The sequence below is a fragment of the Malaclemys terrapin genome, chromosome 5 (genome assembly GCF_027887155.1).
Source record: "Malaclemys terrapin pileata isolate rMalTer1 chromosome 5, rMalTer1.hap1, whole genome shotgun sequence".
In the NCBI taxonomy this organism is placed as follows: domain Eukaryota; kingdom Metazoa; phylum Chordata; order Testudines; family Emydidae; genus Malaclemys; species Malaclemys terrapin.
In genome coordinates this window covers 121,100,823-121,126,413 of record NC_071509.1, presented here as the reverse complement: position 1 = coordinate 121,126,413, position 25,591 = coordinate 121,100,823, and the positions used below count along the sequence as shown (strand labels likewise).

At 43.8% G+C, this 25,591-nt stretch overlaps 1 protein-coding gene across 2 annotated transcripts in view; it reads left to right on the top strand.

Moving 5' to 3' along the window:
• The window catches only part of LOC128838332 (protein FAM13A-like), a 359,314-nt gene that overhangs the window by 65,188 nt on the left and 268,535 nt on the right, over positions 1-25,591 (top strand). The window contains exon 2 of one of the 2 annotated variants that reach the window (XM_054030437.1): positions 3,859-8,338. The exons of the other annotated variant lie outside the window; for it this stretch is intronic. Coding sequence (XP_053886412.1) covers positions 3,970-6,405 — 2,436 coding nt within the window. The 5' untranslated portion in view covers positions 3,859-3,969 and the 3' untranslated portion in view covers positions 6,406-8,338. Of the gene's footprint in view, positions 1-3,858; positions 8,339-25,591 lie in introns of those variants that run through there. 2 annotated transcript variants of the gene reach the window in all.

Here is a 25,591-nt window from a genome sequence, read left to right as displayed (position 1 = left end):
CATTTTCTTTATGTGATATTCTACAGAGTTTACTTTTCAGTGTCCAGAAATATGCATCTGCATATGTGTGGTCCATCCCTCAGTTGCTCACTTGCAGGCTCTATTTTATGATCAGTACCAGCAGAAACGTGAATTGCCAGTAGCATTTGGCAGGATGGACCAAACCCTCACGTGCTGCAAAATAAGTGAATAATTTAGTCATATGAACACACCAGGGACCAGATTATCCTCTCCACAACACAGGGGACAGGAAACTCCTTGTGACTCCCTGATCATCCACTTCTCTTCTCTGGATTCCTATTTCAGGGATTGTGCTCCACTCAAGTGTCCTAACATGAGTCCTGATAAGAAAGAACAATGGAGTGTATGTAATATATCTGGTTGCAGTTTTTAGATACTGTATCAATTTAAAAAAATAACTTATCCTAACTTTTGGAAGCTATGGCTGTGGGGTCATGTCTCACTCTAGTGAGAAGGTTTAGGGATCCGAATCTCAGCAAGTTAGTTTTCAATAACATGCCATGCCCCAAAAATTTTGCATCTGAGCATTGCCTGTCACTGAAAAGAGTTTTCTCCCTCCTTCCTTCCACAAGCAAGTCACCTAACAAAATCTCTAACTAGCAGAAAGGAGTGGTCCTGCTTCTGACTCGACCAGCTTTACTCTGTTATGACTCCATTTACTCTAGTGACAAAGGGGAATCAAGCCCAATGGGTGCAGCCTGTCCGGTGTGCTAATGATCAAATCATGAGGGAGGACTGCTTAAATCCAGCCTTTTCTTTGTTAATTTTCACTGGGTCTGCGAGACGAGCTGGCAAGTACATTTGCTTGTTTCATAGACCAGTTGATAGACCTGGGGAACCTTTGTGTAACCTCTGGGCTCTGCAGTCAGAGATGCTAATTGTGATTCTTAGAGAGCAGTGACCCTCTTTCAGCAGCCTTGGAGTATGCAGTTAGGCTCTACCTTCTCTCCAGAGTCTCTAACGCTCCTAGCCAGACTCGTATACTCTCTGTAGCAATCAAGGCATTGAACACCACCAAGGGGACTCCCAGCCCCAATCAGTGTAATGTTAGGGCAGGTTCTTCACTTGCTCAGCTGGAGAAGAGCTCTAAAAGGTGATGGGCTGTAGTTTTGCTGTGCTCTTTCATTCTCATACAAATCTATTCCTGAGGTCAGCCAGGGTATATTGCATGCAGGTAACCCTTGAATGTTCATTTTGCCCACAGTTCAGAGCTGAATCTGCATCCGACATTCATGCTGAAACTTATTGTCACAAAATGTAGGTTTTTACAAAGGTTTTGGAGATCCCCTGCTACCATCATGAGATCAGGAACTGTGTGGATGTCTGTTTTATCTGCCACTGACTCCCTTGATTTTGGTCATATTTGGAAGGGGAAGGAGGAGGGAAGCAGGACATTGGAAGAGGAGCTGCCAAACCTGCCCATTCCCCAGTGCACAGCCTAAGAACGATTACTGCTGTCTAAAACTGGGATAACTTTCATTGTATGCACAGTGATGGCTACTGGCTTTATATCAACTGAGAAATGAGGACTTGTGGCCTCACGCAAGGAGGTTTTTGTGGCTTATTTTATATAAACTCCGTACTTCCTGCTCAGCTCATCAGAAGTTGTCCTTGGAGCAATTTGATGTGTGAATTTGTATGGGCTTCCGCAGCAAGATTCCTGTTAAGAAGTTTAATATCCCTGGTATTTTAGGGCTGGCTTATCCCAGGACATTTTTGTTCGGGTAGAGTCCAAAGACACGCCAGATTAGAGATACAGAGTTCAAATGATAAATTATGAATATCTGGAGGACATCAAGTTAATGAATTCATAATGAGGGTGGGAGGGATAGCTCAGTGGTTTGAGCATTGGCCTGCTAAACCCAGGGTTGTGAGTTCAATCCTTGAGGGGGCCACTTAGGGATCTGGGGCAAAAATCAGTACTTGGTCCTGCTAGTGAAAGAAGGGGGCTGGACTCAATGACCTTTCAGGGTCCCTTCCAGCTCTATGAGATGGGTATATATTTAATGAGTCACCATGTTTTCCTATGCACAAAACTAGGTTTGCTGTATTCATTTTGATTTTGTTTTCATTAAACCCTTGGGACCTGCCTCTCTTCTCACTCTCAATGCACTGCATATCAGGGGGAGTTTTACTGAGGTCAGTGGCAGAGTTTCACTAATACAAGTCTGGTGTAAAATGAGGGGAGAATGAGACCTTTTGTTGAAAAGGGCAGTGTCTGTTGGTGCACATTTTACATTGCTGGCATTGGTATCAGTATCCCCACTTTACAGATGGCAAAATTAAGTCCCAGAGTGGTGATATGACTTGCCCAAGGTCACCTAGCAGGCCAGTGGCAGAGATGGAAATATAGAACCCAATTTTCTGAGTCCCAGCTTAGCACTCCACTGGCAGTGGAGATGTGGGAGAGGCTTTGAAATGAAAGCCTTCTGGGAGACACAGACAACCTACAAGGTAAAAGAACAAGGCAGGGATTTTCCCAAGTGCTCACCGTTGATCTAGCTCTGCTTCCATTGTCGTCAATAGGAATGTTACCAATGACTTCAGTGGGAGCAAAGTTTGGCCAACGCTGAGCTCTTTTGAGCATCCCACTCTAAAAGTACATTTTTAAAATGTGTTCCGAGTTCAAAATGAGAGTTACCCAGATAATTCTGCTCCCTCTGTCTAAAATTCCCCCCCGCTGTTTCATTTGGAAAAGGTTTTCTTCTTGATCTCCTGTTCTCCGGTGGTGCTCAGTTTAGCTGCGTTTCTCCTGACAAATGGCTACGCTTCAGCAGTGGGCAAACAGATGTATATACAGGATCTACCTGTAGTTCGTAAATCAGTTTAATACATTTTGTCAAGAATGCTTCTGGAAGATTATAAATGCGGAATCGTTTTCCTTTGTGAATATAAGTATACATAGTATCAGAGGGGTAGCCGTGTTAGTCTGAATCTGTAAAAAGCAACAGAGGGTCCTGTGGCACCTTTGAGACTAACAGAAGTATTGGGAGCATAAGCTTTCGTGGGTAAGAACCTCACTTCTTCAGATGCAATGTCTTGCATCTGAAGAAGTGAGGTTCTTACCCACGAAAGCTTATGCTCCCAATACTTCTGTTAGTCTCAAAGGTGCCACAGGACCCTCTGTTGCTTTTTATAAGTATACATAATACTTCCAGTAGCACAGCCAGAATCAGTTCTGGTGTTCTTCTTAACATTAGTCCATAGTATTTCGTTCAGCAGTTCATTTTAGCAGCCAGGTTTTACTTCACAAATATTAGTCTGAAGGTACTAAAAACTTGCCACAGATGCCTGTCCATCTTCAATACTTCTATTGCACTATAAAGCACCTCACAATCTTTAGTGTATTGGTCCTCCACACATCAGTGAGGTTAGAGAAGTATTAACCCCATTTTACAGATGGGGAACCAAGGCACAGAGAGAGATTTAGTGACTTGCTCAGGGTCACATAGGAAGTCTGGCGCGTAACAGGAATTTGAACCTGGATTTCCCATGTCTCAGGCTAGCCTCCAGTCATGGGACCAAACTTCCTTTCTGAAGGTTATTGTATCTCTAGCTTTGCATTACTTAACGTTATTTATTGAATTCTGACTGCAGAATATTTTCCACAAAGCATCAACACAGATCCCACTTCCCTTTTTTTTTTTATTAGCGTTAGGTGCCAGGTCAATCACATGACTAAATGAGTGCACAACATTCTTATTCTTTTCTAATTTACTGATCATCTTTTCCTTTGTGCCTTTGAACATCTCCCTTATATATTAAAAAGTATCTAAATTGGGTATTTTCCCTGCTTAAATCTGATTGCTGTTAACGCTGTGTTTCCTTCTTTAACAGATTGGCTCTAAGGGAAAGTTGTTCCTGACCACGATCCCCTTGATACAAACACTGCTCTGCAAGAGTATTGCTGGAGGAAGCTGACTGCAAGTTACAGCTCAGAAAAATTCCATGGGGACGGTACCAGATCCTCTGAGGTCTGCCAAACTTTTGTTGGTTGCCGCTTCTGAAGAGAGAGATTGCCTGGGAGATCCGCAATCCACTAAGCACCAGCACAAACAAGCAAGCCTAGAGAGGAGCAGTAATGGCATTTCTTACACCACGGCTGAAGCTGCTGGAGTTTGCTTGTTTGACCTGAACTGTACTGTAGTGTCCGACATTCAAGGGGATGAGCACCTCTGTGGGGATGATACTAGCCAGCAAGACATGTTTTTGCCTGGGTCCTTCAGCCAAGCTGAAGAAGTGCCTCCTGCATGTACAGAATCAGCCAGTAACTTGGAGCAAAGGGGTAGCAGTGACTCCACAGTGCAAGCACAGATTGTAGCAAGAATCTGTGCAGCTGGGCATGCAACGGATATGACGCCAGCTACCCACAATTCCAACCAGCTTCTACAAAGTGACCTACCAAGGATAAGGTCACTGGCACAAGTTGATGACTGTGCAGTGAAGGTCTGTAGGATGAATGATTCAGCAGAACTTCAGGAGTTAAATTATCCTTCCCAAGACAACACTATCAAGGGTAGTGAGTCCTGTCACCATTCTTCTCAAGCAAATACTCTGCAAAGAATAGACATGGAAAAAGAAAAAGCAGTGGAAATAAATGACCCTGGCTTCTCTCTGGCAGTCACTCCAGTGAGGCACTTAGAAGCTATTCCTGATCTGGGGATCAGGCCACAGGTTTATTCAGAAGCAGAGATAGGGGCTGCAAATGATGTGAAATCCTGTCCCACTTTTAGGACTGCACTTGCACAGAGCAATGAGGCTTTGCCACCATCCAGTTTTGAGGGGACACCACCCGTGTGCAAGGCAGAGATGGAGAAAACAGGACCAGTGTTGCCTCAGCTCTCCAGGTTCAGAGAAGCAAGTACAATGACAGTCCAGCCTGAGAGCACATCTTTAACTCGGGAGGCAGTACACAGGACGTGGCGTGATGCTGAGGTTCAGGCAGTGGCCAGTATGGAGAGCAAATCCGCTTCCACCAGCCCAAGTATCCTTGCTGCATTCTTCAAGGGGAATCCTTCTTTGGAGGCAAAGGAGCAATTGCACATCATTTATCAGAGTGGTGGTGGGCAGAACCAGTCAGAACTTGCTGACGACTTTGCATCACTCCAAAAGCCAGCCTTGTGTCCTGGTATCCTACCAGAAGTGTGTGCTCTGACAGCGGGGATGGATACAGTGAAAGCTCAGCCTGCCAAACTGCAAAAGCATCAGGGAGACCCACCTGACACCATCTGTCCAGTGCTGTCAGGTAGCACAACACCTGCCTGTCCAGGTCCACAAGGAGCCGGGAACACCCAAGGAACACCTGCTGACAGGGCAGAAACACAAGTAGCCTGCTTGGCCAGAGACAGCACAGACATTCCTCAGCTACCATCAGATGCTGCAGTCTTACTGAAAGCAAAACCTGTTTACCAGATTACGGTTAACACCAGTAATCAGCCTGCAGCACCTCCAGAATCTGGTGATGGTGAACCCCACCCGTCTCCATTTGCAGCAGTCCCAGAAGCCAGCAACAACTTTCCACACCAAGTCAGTGATTCAGAAAGTAACCAGTCACCTGGACACGGTAGTGTACCCCATGGAACTGAGCAGACGGAGACCCTGTGCAGCGCAGCTGGTAACAGCACTGATAGAAAGCCTTTGCCGTTCCAAAGTGTTGATGAAGTGCGAATCAGTCCGGCTAATGTCAAAACAGAGAGAAAGCCAAAGAAGGAAGAAAAGCTAATGTTGCTTGATTCTAAAGGAGGAGTTAACATTAGTACTGGAGCTGCTGCTGGTTCTATGAAGGCGTATGCACCAGGCACAGTTAAAACGGAGCAGGATAAAATGTTGGGAGAAACTAATCAGGCAAAGAAGTCCAGCAGCCTGAGTCTGCAAGCTGGATTTACACCTGAGTTGAGTATGAATTCTACCCATGACACCCATAGGCTGGGGACCCCAACAGCTCCACCAGATCAAATTAGCAAGGCCAGTGAAGCCAGGAAGGAACCAACAGCTGTTCCTGCCTCTGCTCCATTACTGCCACGTCTTGGGGAAAAGAAGAAAAAGCCCACGGTGGCCACAGAGGCAAACGTACAGGTGCAGCAATCCAAGCACATCAGAGATGTTGTGTGGGATGAACAAGGCATGACATGGGAGGTGTATGGTGCTTCGCTAGACCCAGAGTCACTGGGGATCGCTATCCAAAATCACTTACAAAGACAAATACGAGAACATGAGAAACTGATCAGGGCACAAAGCACCCAGAACCGGAAATCGATTTCCTCGGAGACGTCTTCAAATAAGAAACTTAAAGGGAGGCAGCATAATGTGTTCCAGTCCATGCTGCAGAACTTTAGGCGACCTAACTGCTGTGTCCGACCTGCTCCTTCTTCTGTGTTAGACTGACGGGGGTTTGAGTGTCCACAGGGACAACCCCTCCCCCAAAGGTGGAAAGAAACCCCACTGCTCAGTTGTATTATCTGGGATTATGATGCAGTGACCGTGGAAATTCTTACCTGAAATTTTCAGAATAGTCACTACATTGTCCCTGGATGAGGTATCACCCCTTTGTTATTTCCGTAGTAGACCCTCATCCAGTCTGTCAAATGAAAAGCGAGGCACTTCACAAAAGCACAATTTTAAATTGCCAATGTACTGCAATGAGAATGGGATCTCCTGACAAGACACGAGGCAGAGAGAAGAACAGCATAAGTGTTTTTCAAAAGTGATCTTTGTTGTATCACAAGGACTAGCATAAGGTGTGGTGGTGGTTCTTTTTAATTAAACTAACCTTAAATAGCTGTAAACACACACATACTCTCCAATACTAACAAATACAAATTTCTTTTAAAAAATCTGCATTGAGTTAAGTGCATGAAAGGAATAAGGGGTTAATAGCTTTCAGTGATAACAACATATAAAAGGGGAATTTTCAAAAGACACCAAGGTAGGTAAGTGCTCGTCTCCCCTTGAAATATAACAACATTTGATTTCCTAGCTTGTTAGGAAATCCCAGCATTAACTAATAAAATATAACTGTTGATGAGGGGAATCGCTAGAGCTAGCCATTAAAATTCAGAAGTAGAGAGGTAATTATGAGGAATGCTCTGTAGTCCTTTTACAATTCTGTTTATTTTAAAAGAAAAGAGCTTTCAGGTATATTCTTTCCAAAGAGAAGAATGGTGAGCAAATCAAATATGAGTTTTCAAATCATTCTCGCTTCCACAGAAACAAGTTAGATTCTCTACTGTACAGTTACTTGCATCTGACCGCAAGTCACCTTTTTGTGTGTTGGTAAATCTTTGTTCCACGCTCCAGGGGGAGAGATCCGGCTCAGATTCTGAACATGTAAAAACTGACTTGAGCCCATATTGTCTCTCAAGCCTGCAAGTTGGTAGGAATTCCAAACTGGGAGGGCTTGAAGAATTAGCCACAAACATACAGATAAATTATTGCCCAGTCCTGCAACTCTATGGGAGCGCCTCCTGTGGAGCGCTTGCAGCACTGGGCCCTTAGCCATGAACTTGCAGCTTCCAAGTAACTTGATCGTGTTGCACTAACATGAATGCAGTTGTTTTACACAGATGCTCATGGGAAATGAATTCCAAGCTTGCACGCCCAAGTGCTCGTAAATAACAAATGTTAAATTTACACACATGAGTACTTAGAAGTAGTAAATTTTATATACAGTTGGACATGGCTTGTTCCTGCAGGGGAAAGGGTTCCAACAGACAAAACTAAGTGAGGAACAGAAGCAGTTAAATCAGCCAGCCATAGATCTGACTGCACCTTGGCAAGTAGGACCAAGCACAGTCATGCATTACTTTTTATAGCAGTGATGAGAAAAAAATATATTTATAATCCTCACCAAGCTAGTAAATTTCACAGAGGTCTAACTAGTGTAGGAACAATGCCTCCAGCAAGGTCTGAGAGACCTGTTACCTCTCCCTAAACTGTTACCTGTCCTTGAGAGAGTCAGAGCCTCAGTAGCATTTTCAGACACTTCCTCTTGATCCTAAAAGTGCTGCTCAACTGGTCAGAGAGAAGAACCCCAATTAGCCAACACAGCCCCAAATATATATTCACAGCAAACTGTAAGCAGTCAATTCATAAAGTAAAGAGATAACTATATGCTGAACAAATTCAAACAATTTGAATAAACCTGTGAAAATTCTGATCTACTTGCTGCATGTCTACAATGCAATAAAACAGCTGCGGTTGGCCCATACCAACTGGCTCGGACTAAGGGGCTGTTTAATGACAGTGTAGATGTTTGGGCTTAGGCTGCAGCCCAAGCTCTGGGACCCTCCCACCTCAGCAAGTCCTAGAGCCCGGGCTCCAGCCCAAGCCCAAACATCTACACTGCCATTAAACAGCCCCTTAGCCCGAGCCCCAAGAAACCAAGTCAGCAGGCACAGGCCAGCTGCAGATTTTTAATTGCAGTGTAGACATACCACTGGAGGCTAAATTAGTTGAATAAAATATTCACTTGGAATTATTTCAGCTCTAATCTTCATGGGCCAGATTCACAGCAGGTGGAAATTGGCATATCTTCATCCAAGTTAGAGGGTGTAAGACTGGCATACATCCATTAAGAGTTTGGCCCCATGTGTCTTTCAAACGGGTGTGTCTAGTTTAATATATACAGACACAATATACTGTGCATGCAGCATTATTGGAACTAGATCGGAATGTTTCTAGTCATCCTCTGTTATGGTTCAAGGTAGAACAGACTGTAACTAAAATCTGGGAGTGGGCCCAGTGCTGCAGTCCTGTTCAAGCAAAACGCCCATTCCATATGAAGGTATGATTTATACCACTGTTGTGGCCCGATCCTGCACTCATCGTAAACAGTGGCAAACCAGTGCAGAATCAAGTCCTTAGTGAGCTGAATACCAGAACTCAAAGGTAGCGAGTACTTTCCACAAAATATGGGGCTACTATCCGAAATACAATGGTGACTTAAGGTAACAACTCTGCTCTTGTGATAGTGCAGTGTAATTCATGTCATACACATCCTTACACTGTCATGTGTAGAATAACCAATGCAACACAACGATCTATATGTACATGTACTACCACCTATTTACCATCATGTAAATGCATATACTGAAATCATGCAGGATAACAAATTTAAGGGGCCAAATACTCCACTGGTGTAAATTGGAGCAGCTTCATTGAAGTCAATGGAACTATGTCGATTTACACCATCTTAAGGATCTGACCCTTTATGTATAAATGATCCCAGGGTAATAGTCTTGCATATTAATAGACGTTCAGGATGACCACATAACTTGTGAGAAGTTTGGTGAGGCAGAGTTGCAGGATCACTCCAAATGAGTAAAAAGAAATGGTTTATTCCGCTCTTCATTGGATAATGCATTAATGTCCCCTGAGGGAAAAGTGGTTGTTTCTTAAGTTTTATTTTGTGATTTGTAAAGTTTTGCGTTTTGACCCTGGCTGAGTTTTGGGGCTCCAGCGGCCAGCTGTGTTGTTGAACTTTAGCCAGCAGGATGTCTTATCCTAGTCTTGCTGCTTGTTTGCCTTACTGCAAAGCAAGCCACTTTGACATTATCCTAATACACTGATGATAAAAGGAGTTCATCATTTATAATAAGCTGTGGTTCTGCAACCCGCTGCCTCTTTAACCCTGAAAATAACAGCCCAGTTAAAAAAACCTGAATTCTGATGCATTGCCATTAGAGAGCAGAGCTGTTATCTTGCGTCACCGTTATGTTTTGTATGTTATCCTCATTTTTTATGGGAAGTATTTCCCCACCTTCAGTTTTGGCATTGAGACTCAACCAGGGCCTGATGCAAAAGCCCATGAAGTCAATGGAAAGATTCCTAGTGACGTCAATGTGCTTTGGATCACTGATACGTATAGAGTATAGCATCTCGTGAGAGGAAAGGTATTAAGTACTGTGTCATACATCTCTCCTGAATAAGAGCTTTCTCACTAAGAAAGGGGCATTGTATCTGCTTCCGAGTGCAGCTTTCAATATTTATCAGATGCTATTTTGGGTGTTCCCAGCAGTGTCTGTAGGCCTTGACCCCTCCCCCACTTTTCATTTTACATGTTGGGGCTAGCACAGGAAGCCTCAGTACCTTTAACATAAGTCTGATGACTTTGCCGTTGATTTCAAACTCCTGAGGCACAGAATGAAGATAAGAGTGGAGATCCAAGTGCGACACTGTCAATCTGGGGAAGAAGTGACCTAAACAGACATGGCTTTTGAGCACAAAACAAGAAGTGAGAGAGGAAGAAATAGACCGATTTTTACTGGCATTTAATTTTTTTTTCCAGCTGTGTGCACTGAAAATAAGTGAAGTGTGCATACAGGCAATATAGACTGTATGTGGAAAAATATGAAATAGTGCTTACCTAGATTTACCCCTGGCTAATGAGAGTACACGGTCACTCGCACTACAATATTTTAGCCAAGATTTTCAAAAGTAGCTGGTGGGTCTCGGTGCCTAACTTACGTCAGTGTAAAGGGAGCTGATTCTCAGGAAGGGCTGAGCACCTGCCTTGTGTAAATCTCGTTTGAAAATCTTGGACTTGGTCTTTAATGACACACAGTAATATTTTGAGGTAGAACGAGGCCATATGGCTCATCTGGGTCTGTTTGTTTACACACTGTCTTGATTTTTTTCCTCCTGACTTCTTGTTTAAATCTTTTTTTCCAATAGGTTCACAGTTCTGTTGCTGCCTTTCATTAAGGCCATTCCATTTAATTATCCTGTGCATAGTTCACATTTTACATGGCACTCATTATAATCCCTTGTATTGTAAATTTGAAATCATTACCGTGCAGCAGCAGAAGCCTTTGAGACAGTCTTTACTGTGTTTATAATATTAGAATAGTAGTAAATAGCATCGGCTAATAAATGGTAGCATAGTGACTATTTCCCCAAAAGCGTGATATACAATCGTGTTTCCAATGTATGTTCCCACATTTGCAAGATTAGCAATATTCTCCAAGCTTGAGCATTTATTTCCCACTAATTTTCCTACCCTGTCCACTACCGTATGTGGGATATTTGGGGGAAATTGCTGTGATTTGTAGAAAATCCTGTCTTCAACACCATGTGGCTTTGTGGATTTGGTTTTTGCACTCCCATCGAGGACGACTGTTAAATAGGAATTATTTTGCTTCCACCAAAAACTGACTAGGACTGGTGGTGGTCATTTATTCCTGTCCGCAATGCCATATACCTTCTTATACTGTAGATCATGTTATACATACAAAATGTAAAGGTACTGCAGTGCTCTTCTCAGAAACAGCCCTGAGGTAATTACCTTTTCATTGATGGAACCAAAATTTGTGGGTATGTCAGCTTTGGGGGCCCTTTTCATCCCCAAAGGAGACTTCAATCCCATAAAGCTTATATAATAGTTTAGCCTAGTTTAATTAAAAGTTATTATTTCTAAGTTCAGTACTGAATTGATGCTTAACTTTATTTTTGGCATCTTTTCAGGCTTACAATACATTCTGATTCCATTCCTTCACCCTGTCATCTCACATTACTTTAAGTGACCTCCAAACTTGCTGCTGAATTTAGGCTTACACATATAGGGATTCTTCCTTTATACGTCTGTCAAGGACGTACTTTTTGTCTCTTTCCATCCCCTCCTAGCATTGTGAATTTCATGTGGATTTTTGCTTGGAATTAAATGTTGACAGTATTGTTTGGTAAGGCGAGTTGACAGGTATGGCATCTCTTACCACGTTTGTGTCTGTGTTGGCACCGAAGAGGTTCCCAATATTTGCTGCAGTGTTTGTTGTTTCATGTTCAGGTTTAAGCCTTTGTGCTGTTTATTCTTGTGACTTCAGCTCAATTCTGCTCACACCCTCATCAGCTGTAGCCCTGCCTGATACCCTGTGAAGTGATGACAGTTGTGGAGCCTTTTGTCCCTTCCTCTATTATTCCCCTTGTTATAAACTTTTGTGGTTCATTCTAGTCTGAATTGTCCCTGTACAAACTTGTTAATATGAGCATATACATGTATGGTTCAGAGTGTCCTAGGGGCAATCAGTGGCTATGGATATTTACAGAGTTCCATTGACTTCATCCTGCAGCCCACTCCCAAAAAATATTTTGAAAATCTGGGCTCAGTTTGCTCTATTTAGACCAAAATTTGCTTGGCGCTTAATGACGACAGATGAACACGTAGATGAACTGAGTAAAATAATTGTTTTGCTTCATGAGGAATCAGCAAGATCTGTCTTAATTCCCTGCAGCTGTTTCTAGTTGTAACATTCACCAGCCTATCCATCCCTCATCACAACTGAACAACCTCTCTCTAAGTAAAGTATCACCAGTACATTTTATAAACTGAAACTAAAAAAGCAAGACTGCCAGGCTGCATCCAAAAGACTGCTCAGGCATCTGCGGAAAGACTGAGGTGGTCAGCAGAACATAACGACAGAATGATCCTTAAAAATGTTGTTTAAAGATAAACTCAGAAATGTCAGTGAAACTGGATGTGGGCACAACCGCCTGCTGAAATGCATTCAAAGCCAAGCAATAATGTGTCAAAAAGAGTCAATAAACACCAGCACAGCTCATGTAAACTAGTCTATATTTTTACTTCGCTCTATTAGGGCAGAATTTAAGCAACTTGATAACTAAATGCCAGGTTAAAGCTTTCTCCTGCATAAGCTATCTAGACAACCATGTTTGAAATGAACCTTGTTGGAGCTACTGGAGATTTCACTATCAGCAAAATGAACCTTATGCTTGGGGCAGTGCTGACACGTCATGGAGCTGAGCAAGGAATATGATTATGTAGCCGTCTTTTCACTGGCTGTGAAAACTTATTCTTGGTTTCAGCCATGTTGGTGTCAAAATCAGAAGTGTAATCGGCCTGGTGGGATGAAAGAAAATACTAAAAAGTCCTGTTTGCCTTCACACACACGCCCTACACTCCCCTTGCCCTGTGACCCAAAACCACACTGCAGCAATTAAATGGTTAATAATATGAAGGAATACCATACAGAATGGTGAAAAGACGGTCCAAATGTAAAGTGAAACTGAACGACAGGGTAAAACTGTCTGAAAAGCCCCCAGTTGCAATTTGAAACTGAAGGTAGAGTAACAGATTGAAGCAACCCTTGCATTTAATTTGCTGTAGGAAAAAGAAAATGTGGAAACCAGTCACAGGAAAGGGAACAAGGTCCATGTTGGTGTGTCTCTTGGAAAGCTATAAGTAGTCAGATGGATTTGGGATAAGTGGAGTTAATGGAAATAGAAAGGTTGTTTCCATCTTGACCTCAGGAACACTACATTTTTCTAGATTGGGAACCTGAACCAGTTTTTAGGATCCATGAAACATAAAGCCCAGGGGAACCCCTGACTCAGGCAATTTGCAGGATAGTCCCTAAGATCTATGGAGTCTGCTGTTGTCTGAGGTCATTGATCTGGGTTCTGTTAGCTTTGCATTGGCGTAGGCAGAGCCAGTAGATTGAAGATCTGTGTGCTTTCTGCTAGCCCACTCTGGGAAAAGACCACGCGGGCAGGACTCATTCTGGCAACCAACCTACGAGTGGCGGGTGGAAAGAAATATGACCCTCCCCTCTTTCAAGGAAGGATGATCCACCACCTATTCCTTCCCTCTTATCATAGAAGAGGAGAGAAGGGATGAGAAAAATGGGGGAAAGAGAGCAAAAAGGAGGAGAAATTGAGTGATATGGGCTTTACTAGGAGCTCCCCAAATCCTGTATCCAGGAACATACTGGTTCATTTTATTTTTGCCATTGGCTTATTCTGAAATAAAGAATCTGTATCTGCAATAGTCCCGGGTATTGTACATTCCTAAACATTGATTGTTCCGCTGATGCATATAAATGCTGTTGTCGTGAAACCTAACTGGTAAAACTAACTGGCAGCACCAGAGGTGAAAAGTCTCAATCTGTTGTTGGTTACCCCTGTTACGCATGGGTCTTGTGAAACAAACCCGCAGGCAAAGTATGTCCTAGGTATGTGGGGAAAGTGAGTGTGCTCTCTAAAGTTGTTGTTAGTGTTATCACTAGCATTCATTTTTAACTAATCCGTTTGGAATTTATTCTCCATTATTACGTGTCATTGGCAACATGAAAAATAAACGTACAAAGATAAATGACTACAGATTTAGGGCCTGATCCAAACCTTATCGAGATCACTAGAAAGACTCCCATTGATTTCCGATTGGCCTTTAATTGGGAAATTTAACAAAGCCCACAATGTCCGTGTTCCCTTGTTTTAGGGCTGAGTTCGGAAAAGTACTGAGAATCTGCTGGGCGGTGCTGAGCACCCTTAATGTCCCTTGACCACTCAGCACCTTGGCAGGATCAATCCCATGGTGAAAAAGCAGAAGCAGTCTGTTGAAAAGTGTCCAGAGTCTTGTAGTTATTGAATACACTCCAGTCATAAGTGAGAGGAAGGCGATCCAAAGTCAGTTGAAAAGACAGACAAGTTAGGAGTAGTGTAGACAAAATAAAAAACGGTATCCTTAACACCAGAGCGCTCATTGTTACCAATGGTGTGGTAACAAAAGTGGGTAAACTAACAAACTAAACTCTCTAGCCATCAAAATACTGTCTATACGGGTGTGGTGATGGCTTTGAAATTATAACTGAATGATGGACTTCTTCCCGACGCAGAAAAAATATTAGCTTATGTTTATATTATCCATATGTGGGGGAAATATTACAGTACTGCACACTGTCTCTAACTTTTAAAAAGAGAGGGGCTTTTTTTCTTACCATATACCAAGGTATGTATAAAAAGTACAAGTTTCAGAGTAACAGCCGTGTTAGTCTGTATCCGCAAAAAGAAGAACAGGAGTACTTGTGGCACCTTAGAGACTAACAAATTTATTAGAGCATAAGCTTTCGTGGACTACAGCCCACTTCTTCGGATGCATATAGAATGGAACATATAATGAGGAGATATATATACACACATACAGAGAGCATAAACAGGTGGGAGTTGTCTTACTAACTCTGAGAGGCCAATTAATTAAGAGAAAAAAAAAAAAAAAAACTTTTGAAGTGATAATCAAGCTAGCCGAGTACAGACAGTGTGATAAGAAGTGTGAGAGTACTTACAAGGGGAGATAGTCAACGTTTGTAATGGCTCAGCCATTCCCAGTCCTTATTCAAACCGGAGTTGATTGTGTCTAGTTTGCATATCAATTCTAGCTCTGCAGTCTCTCTTTGGAGTCTGTTTTTGAAGTTTTTCTGTTGTAATATAGCCACCCGCAGGTCTGTCACTGAATGACCAGACAGGTTAAAGTGTTCTCCCACTGGTTTTTGAGTATTTTGATTCCTGATGTCAGATTTGTGTCCATTAATTCTTTTGCGTAGGTCTATCTATCTCCTAAGTCTATCTTTATCCAGGTTGGCAGCTGGCCTTATTTCTAAGTGCTGAATTCCTGAGTCCCTTGGGAGTGAGTGGCAGCTGCAGGTGTTCAGCTGTCTTGAAAATCAGGCCACTTATTACAAAGCTTCAATATACATTTAATAGCCTAAATGTAGTTACCCATCTTGGTCAGTGTAGGTATTTAAAAGAAAAAGCAAAGGAGTATAGCTTGGCCTAGGATGATGAAATACCCAAAATGAAATAAAACACAGCATCAGTTATTTTGAAAGGCAGTGACCAGTTACTTTTCCCCTTTGTGCTTTCCAAGTAGCTCTGTTTTCCCAGTGTTTGTAATGTATCTTAAGTCAGACCCTGGCAAAGAAGGTGTGACGGGTTCCCTGTGGGCTGCCATATGGAACTGGGGTACCAATGAACCCTCTGACTCACCAGCCTGGGCCCCCTCTCAGCACCGTGCTGCTATGACAGGCTATAGACCGCTCCCGGTCCTACACTCCCACCAGCATTCAGACAGGCAGGGACACACCCAGCTGCAGTTGCATGCAAGCTTTGGCCAGCCACTGCATGAACCAACAAATAGAGAGGCTGCAGCCAAAATAACCCCCAGCTCTCCAGCCTAGGACTCCAGCGCTGTACCGTCCTGCCCTGGTCAAAATCCCAACCAGTAAGAATGTATTACTCAGTTTGCCTCTTGCTCAATGTGGAGAGGAATATGCACAATACACTTGTGTTAAACCAAGCTGAGATTTTCCCCAGACACTTCAGTCGAGGGCACATTGGTTTAGATTAAAACATAAAAGTTTATTAACTACACAAAGATAGATTTTAAGTGATAAGACCAGATCAAAGCAGATAACCTAGTAAATAAACAACGCAAACTAAGCCTAAGGTACTAGAAAGATTGGATATGAATTAGCAATTTCTCACTGTGACTGATGATACTAGCAGACTTGCAGATTCTTAAGGCACAAGCTGCACTTGCTTTGCAGCTTGGGATCCCCACCCCTGTTCCAAGTCCTTTTCCTTGGGAGCTTCTCTTAGGTGTTGAGTTGTTGGGGAGTGAAGAACAACAGATGAGGTCACTCCCTGCCTTATATAGCTTTAGCATAGGGCGGGAACCCTTTGTTCTAAAACAGGGGTCGGCAACGTTTGGCACGCGGCTCACCAGGGTAAGCACCCTGGCTGGCCGGGCCAGTTTATTTACCTGCTGATGCAGCAGGTTCGGCCAATTGCGGCCCCCACTGCCCACGGTTCGCCGTCTCGGGCCAATGGGGGCGGCGGGAAGCCATGGCCAGCACATCCCTCGCCCACGCTGCTTCTCCAGTAAATAAACTGGCCCGGCCTGCCAGGGTGCTTACCCTGGCGAGCCGTGTGCCAAACGTTGCCGACCCCTGTTCTAAAAGCAGTTCCCTACCCAATTTGTGGAAAAATACAGGCACCCAAAATGGGGTCCAGAGTCATGTGGTCTGGTCACCTGCCCTTGCAGAGTCATAGCAGCCATTACTTACAGGCCAGCCGAAACATCGACAGGAAGGCTAAGCTATTCCACAGCCCATTGTCTTTGTTGAGGAGCCATTAACATGCTCTGGCTTCTTCATTGTTGTACTCGAAAGGCCAACTGTGGGTGTTCTCCAGAGTAAGCCCATTTGAAATACAGATCCATAATCAATATTCAGAATTTCAGATACCAAAATGATACATGCATACAAATATGATAATCATATCATGCAAATAACATTTCAAATGACAGCTTATATGACCCATCTTCTGCAAAATGCATCATAATTATGCCATAATCACATCATACTATTACTATGATGGATATGGGGTGTAGTGTCACAGGTCTGGAGAGTTGGAATTCTATCATTACCATTCAGACAAGCTTAACAAAGGCAACACTTTTAATATTTTTGCCTATGGTAAGACGTTTGTAACAGGTGAGAGAGTGAGTGTGTGTGTTTTGGAGCGGGGGGGGTCTCACATACACACATTGCGTACATACTATCACAGGATGACACTAAAGACATGTTAGGCACTGGCTTAGCCCCAGAACAGTAAATGGAGAAATATCAGTGTTAAATTATTATGCTATAGCAGTGTCTCCAATAGCAGATATTCATTATCTTAGAATAAATGGGCAATGTCTAATTGTTTGTGACTGAAATAATTCTTTTCCATCCCCTGGATATAGAGGGTCCAGGAAACAACAGCATTGGTGTGTTCCTCTCTGCATGGGGGCAGGATGCCAGCATCCATATGAAACTCTGCTCATGTGTGGAAGTGGGATCCTTTCTCTCCAAAGCAGAGGAGTTGAAGGGCCCAGGAAAGAGCAGGGGTGGAGGATAGTGTATCTGTGACCATGTGGCCTCCCAGCTATTCCCCACCCCCTTTGGATGTGGTCCATTACTGCCCTGCGGTAGCAGTAGCAGCTGCAGAGTGCTCTGCAGCCTAGGGGCAAGGATGCTGGCCTCGCCGGAGAGTCCCAGGGCCTCGCTGGAAGACAGCTAACTGATCTTGGGCTCCAGATCATCAAAGGAGTGTGCAACGGATGAGCCTGCAGAAGTGTATGCTGGCTCAGTGCCCCTGCAGAAACCCACATTTGCATATGTAAACTAGCCTGTGTGCATAGAAAATTGGTAATTGCTAACGTAAGAGCCCATTTTGCACACTGTGGTGGAGTTTTGCAACACACCCATGGAACCTCCCCACATTTTGAAATACTAGGTATTTAGTGTCAAACCCTGGGAAAGATGATATACATCATAGGAATGCTGCCAGCAGAGACTCTAGCAGGTGTTGCTACGGAATATTCTCCATTATCTACCAAACCCTTCTAAGCAGTTCTGACACAGTAACTTATCCTTTAATTCTGAGATGGTTCTCCCAACAGCTTTTTCCTTTATAAGTAGCAAAGGGTTTCAAAGATGCTAGATGAAGCTCCCACATTTAGAAGCTATCTTGAAGAACAGCACCTCTGTGGAATAGAAGGATCTGTCCACTTGTGGTACATAAAGCCAAGTATAAAAAGGAGTATAAAAAAAAGTTTCAGCAGCCCACTGAAGAATGAATCGAATTTGACTCCAAAGTTAAGTGGAGAGATGGGTGTGAACTTTAAATGCCTGGTCCTTGCAAAATGTCCTTAGAAAGATGGCCACAACTCTCTTGTCAAAAGATTAGAATCTATTTATGGGCTCCTAATGCTGACTAATGTTCTTGTGGCTTCATTCTTTTTCTAATCAGAATGACTGAACGTGACGTACCGTACAAAGCAGAGCTAGTTCTAGGCTGCAGAATGTACTTTACCATTGATTTTTCAACCTAACATTAGAAACGTGTATGTAAAGAATTTGTTCGGTGATACTAACATTGCGTTATTGACCTGGTCTTGTCCCTTGGGAAATCCTGTTCACTGTTTTACATCTCCTGGTTTCCACAATAAATACAATGAAATAAACAGTCTTAATTACTTTGGATCTCTGGGTGTGGGCTGGGCATGTGGAGAAGAAATAGGTTTGTAAGAGTCACTGGATGTTGCATCTAAGCCTATGAGTATCTGCAAGCAACAACTTCACAAGAGTGCTTTCTGAATGTAGGTTTGAAGCTGGCTCCCTAGCAAAGACTACAGCTATGTCTATAGTTGGAGCTGGGGCTGTGATTCCCAGCTTGCATATACGTACTTGCACTAGTTGTCATCAGACTAGTGCACTAAAAATAGTGGTGTAGCCACAGTCACACAGGCAACAGTAAGCAGTGACACGGCTAGCCACCCTGAGTTCATCCCTACAGGGTCCACGTAGCTTTGTACCCAGGGAGGCTAGCTCATGCTACTGCGTGTGCTGTTGTTAGTATGCTAGCCCGACGGGAACTAGCACTAGTGCATCTTCTTGAGCTGGGAATCATAGCCCAAGAGTGCTGGAAAACCAGCATCCTTAGTCCCTGCTGGGGAGGAGAAGAGATTGTAGCCAGCTTTGATTGAGCTAGCTCAGGTACCAGTAGCTGTACCACCCCACTTGCCATCCTGGCTATATACCTGTTGAGTTCCAGGAGGTGGGTGGGCAAAAGTCCACCCAGCCTAAGGGGAGGAGCCACTAAACCCAGGGCCCAAATAATTTTGGGGGACCACTAACAAGAAAGCAGGGAACCCTGGACAGCACCTACTGCTCCTCAAAGGTACCTAGGGAGACAGCAGACTAGGTAGCCCATGCTGTACTGACTTCTCTGCTATTATTATTCAAACTAGCTCGATCACAGCTAGCTCAAGTATGTCGGCGTGGACTGTAGTCACACCTCTGCTTGCAGTGTAGATACACCCTTAGCCTCTCATCACCCCCGTCCAGGAGAAAAGTATGATACATCCAGCTCAGTTCCCCAGGAGGCATATCCTGTTTCCAGGTCCAACAGTTATTTAGCCCTGTAGAAATGTAACTTAAGTCACCACAGCCATGGAGCAAGCTGTCCTTTGTCTTCCCCACATTCCTCCTGTGTAGGAGGGTGCTCAGAGCACGGGTGTCAGAATAACCCTCCTCCCCCGAGACAACAATACTATCGTCACAGCACAGAGGATGACTGACACACCCAGTGTAGCAGTTTGATCACATAGGGAGGCGTGGTTTTGTCATATGCCTGCCTGCTCTCTTCCAGCAGGTGTCCCAGAGGGCCTGACTAGCTCATCTGTGCCCTGACATTGGGGAGCAGGTAGATGAGTTGCATTCTGCTCTCTAGTCTCACCAGGAGTACTAAGAGCCTCACCTGGTGTAAATTGTCATAGCTATGTCAATTTACATCAGATGAGTATCTGCCCCCAAAAGTCACATGATGTTGCTGCTGCCTGTGCCACATGTATATGGGGCTTCACACGCCCTTTTGTTAGATAAAATAGCATGAACCCAAGCTGCTAACAACCCATTTCTTTGGACAATTACACAACTTGTTTTATTAATGAGCTCTCCTGGATCCTATTCTGTATGGTTCAGTTCATCCTGGTGCCATTGTCTGCCAGGGATTAGCTGGCATACGGAGCGCCTGGAGCCTATTGTGTTTCAACAACAGATGTGGTTTTCAGGGGTTTTCCAGCTAACTGCTGCAAATGAGAGTCTCTTGGTTATAGCCAGCAAAACCTCTGAGAGCTCTCCCTTTCCTACCCTGCTCAGGGATTCTTAATATGGTGCAGATGTATGCTAAAGTTTAAAGAGCCCATCCAGCCCACAGAATGGGCTTGCAAAAACATGACACTTGTTGGGTTGCTCGTTTATACAAGCAACCCCATCACTGCTCAATACCATACTGCAAAGATAAGCTGCCAGTAAGTTGGAAGCCAGTTCATGTGAGCATGAATCTAAGCAGACAAGAAATATGGCCCATTTTCACTGCTGATGCAATGCCATGAAACAACTCAATGGCATTGCATCTGCTTACATCAACTCAAGAATCAGTTTGGTCCCATCTATGCAGATTGATTATATTTATTGAGGCCACAAGATTCACAACATAAAAGGAGAAAAATGTCAGAATAACCCGAGCTTAGTAAACTAGAAAACTGCAAAGCAGTTTGGGACTCAGTTTGTGTCAAAGACACTATGCAATATGTACTGTAATGAGGAGCTTTCTCATGAGATTTCAAAACCCAGGAGCTTAAGTTACATATAGATAAGCATCCTGTATTTTTGAGGCTTATCACTGTTTTCTAACACCAACATGTTTAAAGCTAGGCACTGAAATCCATAAGCAGGCACTTAAATAAAAATCACCGAATTTTTAGTGGCACTGAGCACCCAAAACTCCCCCTAAAATCACTGGGATCCATAGCTGCTCAGTATCGCTGCATATCAAGCCACTTTTCATTAAAAGCCTTTATACAATTTAGATATTTCACTGTAGGCAGTTATGATTGAAAAGGTTAGCCTACATTTTAAAAATGCAGGCCTGCAGTAAAGTGCGCATGCAGCCCCATGTAAATTAGCCATCAGGAAATGGTAATGTTACCCTTTTTTATAACAGCAGTGGTAGGCATATGGGCAGGGGGATGTGTTTGCCACAGAGATGCACATTTTTGAAACTGTAGTCCTGTATGTGTACAAGAATCCAGGAAAGTGAGGTCAGCGAATCAGAGCTGTGGTGGCTAGCCCGTAAAGGAATTTGCCTTTGCTATTCCAGCTCAGTGTTGAATTAACTTTGAAGAAAACCTGTGTGCTCCAGCACAAAGACAGGAATTGGGTCATTCATGCTGAGGTTCTGCTTTAATTCTGTCACTCCATTTATTTCCTTTCCTAATTAATGCTGAGAAAGCTGCTTGTGCTAATGCTTTGTCTCGCTGGTTATGCCTGTTACTCAGTCCCACTTAAACTCAGTTATTACAGCATATCAGAAAAATTCAGGTGAGAGAAGGTTTTAAGAGCTCTGTTCCCACAGGCTGCTGAGAGCTATAGCACTAGCATTCATGGTTTCCTCGGCACCTGTATGGAAGGCTTCCAAATAGAAATGCCCACAGAGCTCAGCAAAGCGAGTAAAGCTGTGTACCTGCACTCAACTGAGCACTGTTGTGTAGGGCCATTGTCATGGGGTAGTTAACCCTGTAAGGGAGTCAGGGCCCACTCAACCTATGAAGGGCTTCTTTAAGGAGAAGGAGCCCATCTCAGCCATCCTGTAAGCAATTAGCTGCTAGCCAGGCAGCAAATTAACAATCACCTGGAGCTGGTAAGAAGCTACTGGAGCTCTGGCCAAGAAGGGTGATTTTAAAGATGGAAGGCTCCTAAGGAAAGGAGCTCCCAGAGAATAGCATCAGGGGATGGCTGTGATTACCTGCCTGCTAAGCTCCCCCAAGCCAGCAGGTGAAGGGACTGATTTAAAAGGAACCAAGGGAGCAGGGTGGGATAAGCTGACTAAGGGTTATAGCTAGTCTGAAACACAACTCAGCTCCAGTAAGAGAGCAGTGGAATCCTCATTTGAGGAGCGTGAGGTTGTTTGGAACTATAACCTTGCTTGGGGAGAAGGGTGCTCAGAGAGGATGTTTGTTGGGATTGGCTCTAGGCCAGGAGAAGGGTTGGACTTGAGGGACTAAAGAGGTAGCTTTGCACTTGATAAAAGGAGTTAGTAAATGAAACCCCCACAAAGGGGGTATCTTGTTCTCAATTCCTGAGTCTGAGTAAATGATTTTAAGCATCAACAAGGCTGTAAGGGGGAGTGCTTGAGGATGGTGTCCTGTGATAATCACGGTGTGCATCACAGAGAGGACCCATGTGATGCTTAATAGAGGTAAGTGTTCATTAGTAATAACCTGGAAATAATACATGCATATCAGCATTATCTGCAGGTGGAGGCTACAGCAGTAATTCTTCAAGTGCATTTCAGCAAATCTCTTCTAGACTTTCTGGTAGAGATAGGCCTTGAAGTGAGGGTTACAAATCAGTCCAAGGAGAGTATTCCATGTGCCAGGGGCAGGGTGGGAGATGACAGAGGTTTTTGTGAAGCACTGTCAGGTAGGCAGATGAAGATGGAGTCACTGACCGAGCAGAGAAGGCAGTAACAACTGCAGAAGAGCTGACCTATTTCTCCCCTTGGTTGTGGAATTACCTTTCTCCTTCTCTTGGGCTTGGTCTTTCGTTGACTAGCTTTCCACATCTAGCTTGCTGGGATGAATCCAAGGCACAAGTCTTTGAGGTTGACTGGCTTAATGTCTATACCTTGCCAACCTGATCTCGAGGAACAAGCCACTGTGAAGTTACTGATTAAGAATATCTAGCTTACTGCTCTTCAGTAAAGGTCCAGAGTTGCTGGCTCAGCAACTCTTATTTGTGTGGCTGATGTGAGGGGACAAGCTCTGTGGGTATCTCTATCTCAGCAGGATATCTGTGGTTCAGTAACTCTTACATGATGCTCTGGCATCAAGGCACAGGTCTCTCTGAGAGGTGTGGCTCAGCACCTCTAGCTGGATAGGCATGGGGAACAGTGCTGACACTTGCTCAGGTATGTCTCTTTCCGTTCCATGTATGAACCTCCCCACCACTCCTGTTTTTCCACACTCTCTAGTATCTGTCCCCTGATCAATTAGTTACCTCAGAAATGGTGAGTTATGAAAGTAAAGGTTGTAAAGATTGGTTTTTGCTAGAAAAAGGACTGACTTTTTCATCTCTCATAAGTCAAATTAAATCTGGGCCAATACAAGGCTGTTCCCTAAAGTATATTCTCAAATGTTTTGCCCACTTCTAAATATCCCAAGCAATGGGTGGGGAAAATTCTGCATTCTAATATACTTCCTGTCACATTCTAGGGGTGCAATCCAGACCCGTGAGGGGTTGTCATGGCCTGCCCTGGAATCCTGAGTGCCTCACAATGCTCTGCTACTGTAGCTCATGACCTGGACACCAGCAACAGCAGATAAGCATGCAGGTCACACCCTGAGTGTCTGTACGCTAGACAGCCCTGGTTCAGCAGCTCTGACCCCATATGCCTGCCTACAGCCCCCCTCTGGCTTCCACCAACCTTTATTTAAACCAGCAGGGTGACCTCAACACATTCCCAGTCCTGAATTTCCCAAAAACTGTGTGCCCTGAAATGTCCAGCTCTCACCTGGACCACTCAGAAATAATAAGATTTGTTGCTCCTTTAAAAAGATTAAAGCTTATTAACTTAACTGGGATAAGTAACCCCTTTCCTTCAAACACCACACTGAGTTGGCTTATGGTAAAAATAAAACTTTTTTTTTTTTTTTTTTTTTTTGCTGGGTTCCTCTTTGAAAATATTTCAGGTTGTGAGAACACTCCCCCTAAAGTGACAACCCCCCGCCATACTATGCCACCCTTACTTCTGCGCTGCTGCTGATGGTAGCAGTGCCTTCAGAGCTGGGCACCCAGCCAGCAACCACCACTCTCTGGCCATCCAGCTCTGAAGGCAGCACATAAGTAAAGGTAGCAATTTCATAACCCCCTATTAGCTTGTAAAGGGAATAGAAGTAGACGTGGTGTCATCATAGGTTTCACCCCCACTCTGGACTTTAGAGTACGGATATGGGGACCTGCCTGTGAACCCCTAAACTGAATTACCAGTTTAGATCTGGTATTGCTGCCACCATTCCCAAGTTCTAACTCCTTTCCCTGGGTAGCTTTGAGAGACTTCTTCACCAATTTCCTGGTGAGTCCAGATCCAATCCCCTTGGATCTTAACACAAGGAAAAATCAATCAGGTTCTTAAAAATAAGACTTTTTTAATTAAAGAAAAGAAAGGTAAAAGAAAGCATACCAGCTGATCTCACAGACAACAGATTCAAAACGCAGAGGATGTTCCCCTGGGCAAAAACTTAGTTACACAAAAAATACCCATATTCCCTAATGCCCAAGACAAGTTACAAATAAAATAAACATAAACCTATTTATTCCCTTCACTAATACTCACTACTTGATAAGAGGCTGATTTCTGGAGCTTTCCCACTCTGGTCAAAACTGAAACTAAACAAAGGAAACTTCCCTCCTTCCTTTTGAAACATCTTATCCCCCCATTGGTTCCTCTGGTCAGGTGTCAGCTAGGCTAGGTGAACTTTTTAACCCTTTACAGGTAAAAGAGGTATTAACCCTAACTATCTGTTTGACAGGTGGTTACAAGCAAAAGTGAAAACCTGCAACTAAAAGTCTAAAACTTGATCTAGCAAGGTACAGGCTTTGTTCAAGGTAGTTTCTCTCACTAGCCACTCATCAGCCATGGCCAACTTTCCCTCCGTCAGAACCTTCCACAGACGAACAAGAGGCTGGCTTCCGTTGTCATCCTAAAAGATGTTTGCCTAAACCTATATTCAGATCCTAGAGACTTCAACCTCACCCTACATTGAAGGACCCATCTTTCCCAGCTTGCAACAGCTCTGGCCTCTTATCCGTCTAGTGATTGACGCCAAAGATGGCTTCTGTCTTTGCTTATATCTTCCCAAGTTTGATGGCTTTGTTTCAAAAGGCAGGATGACCTCATGCTATTTCCCCCCCCCCTTTCTGTGAGCTTCCCATCCCCCTTCATGCAAATGGGCTTTCCATTGTTTTGATTCTACCATGTTTAATTTACATAGGAGTCAGGTACATTGTGGTGGTGTTCCCTGCTGTCCATGTGACTTCAAACAATATAGTGCATATCACCTTTTTAAATAAATATCATGAAACTAGTCTCTGAGGTGCCGTGAGTATGTCAGGTTCACAGCAGTGAACCCCAAAGGGGCCTCTGTGTCACACCTCCTTGTTAGGAAGTTTTCCTG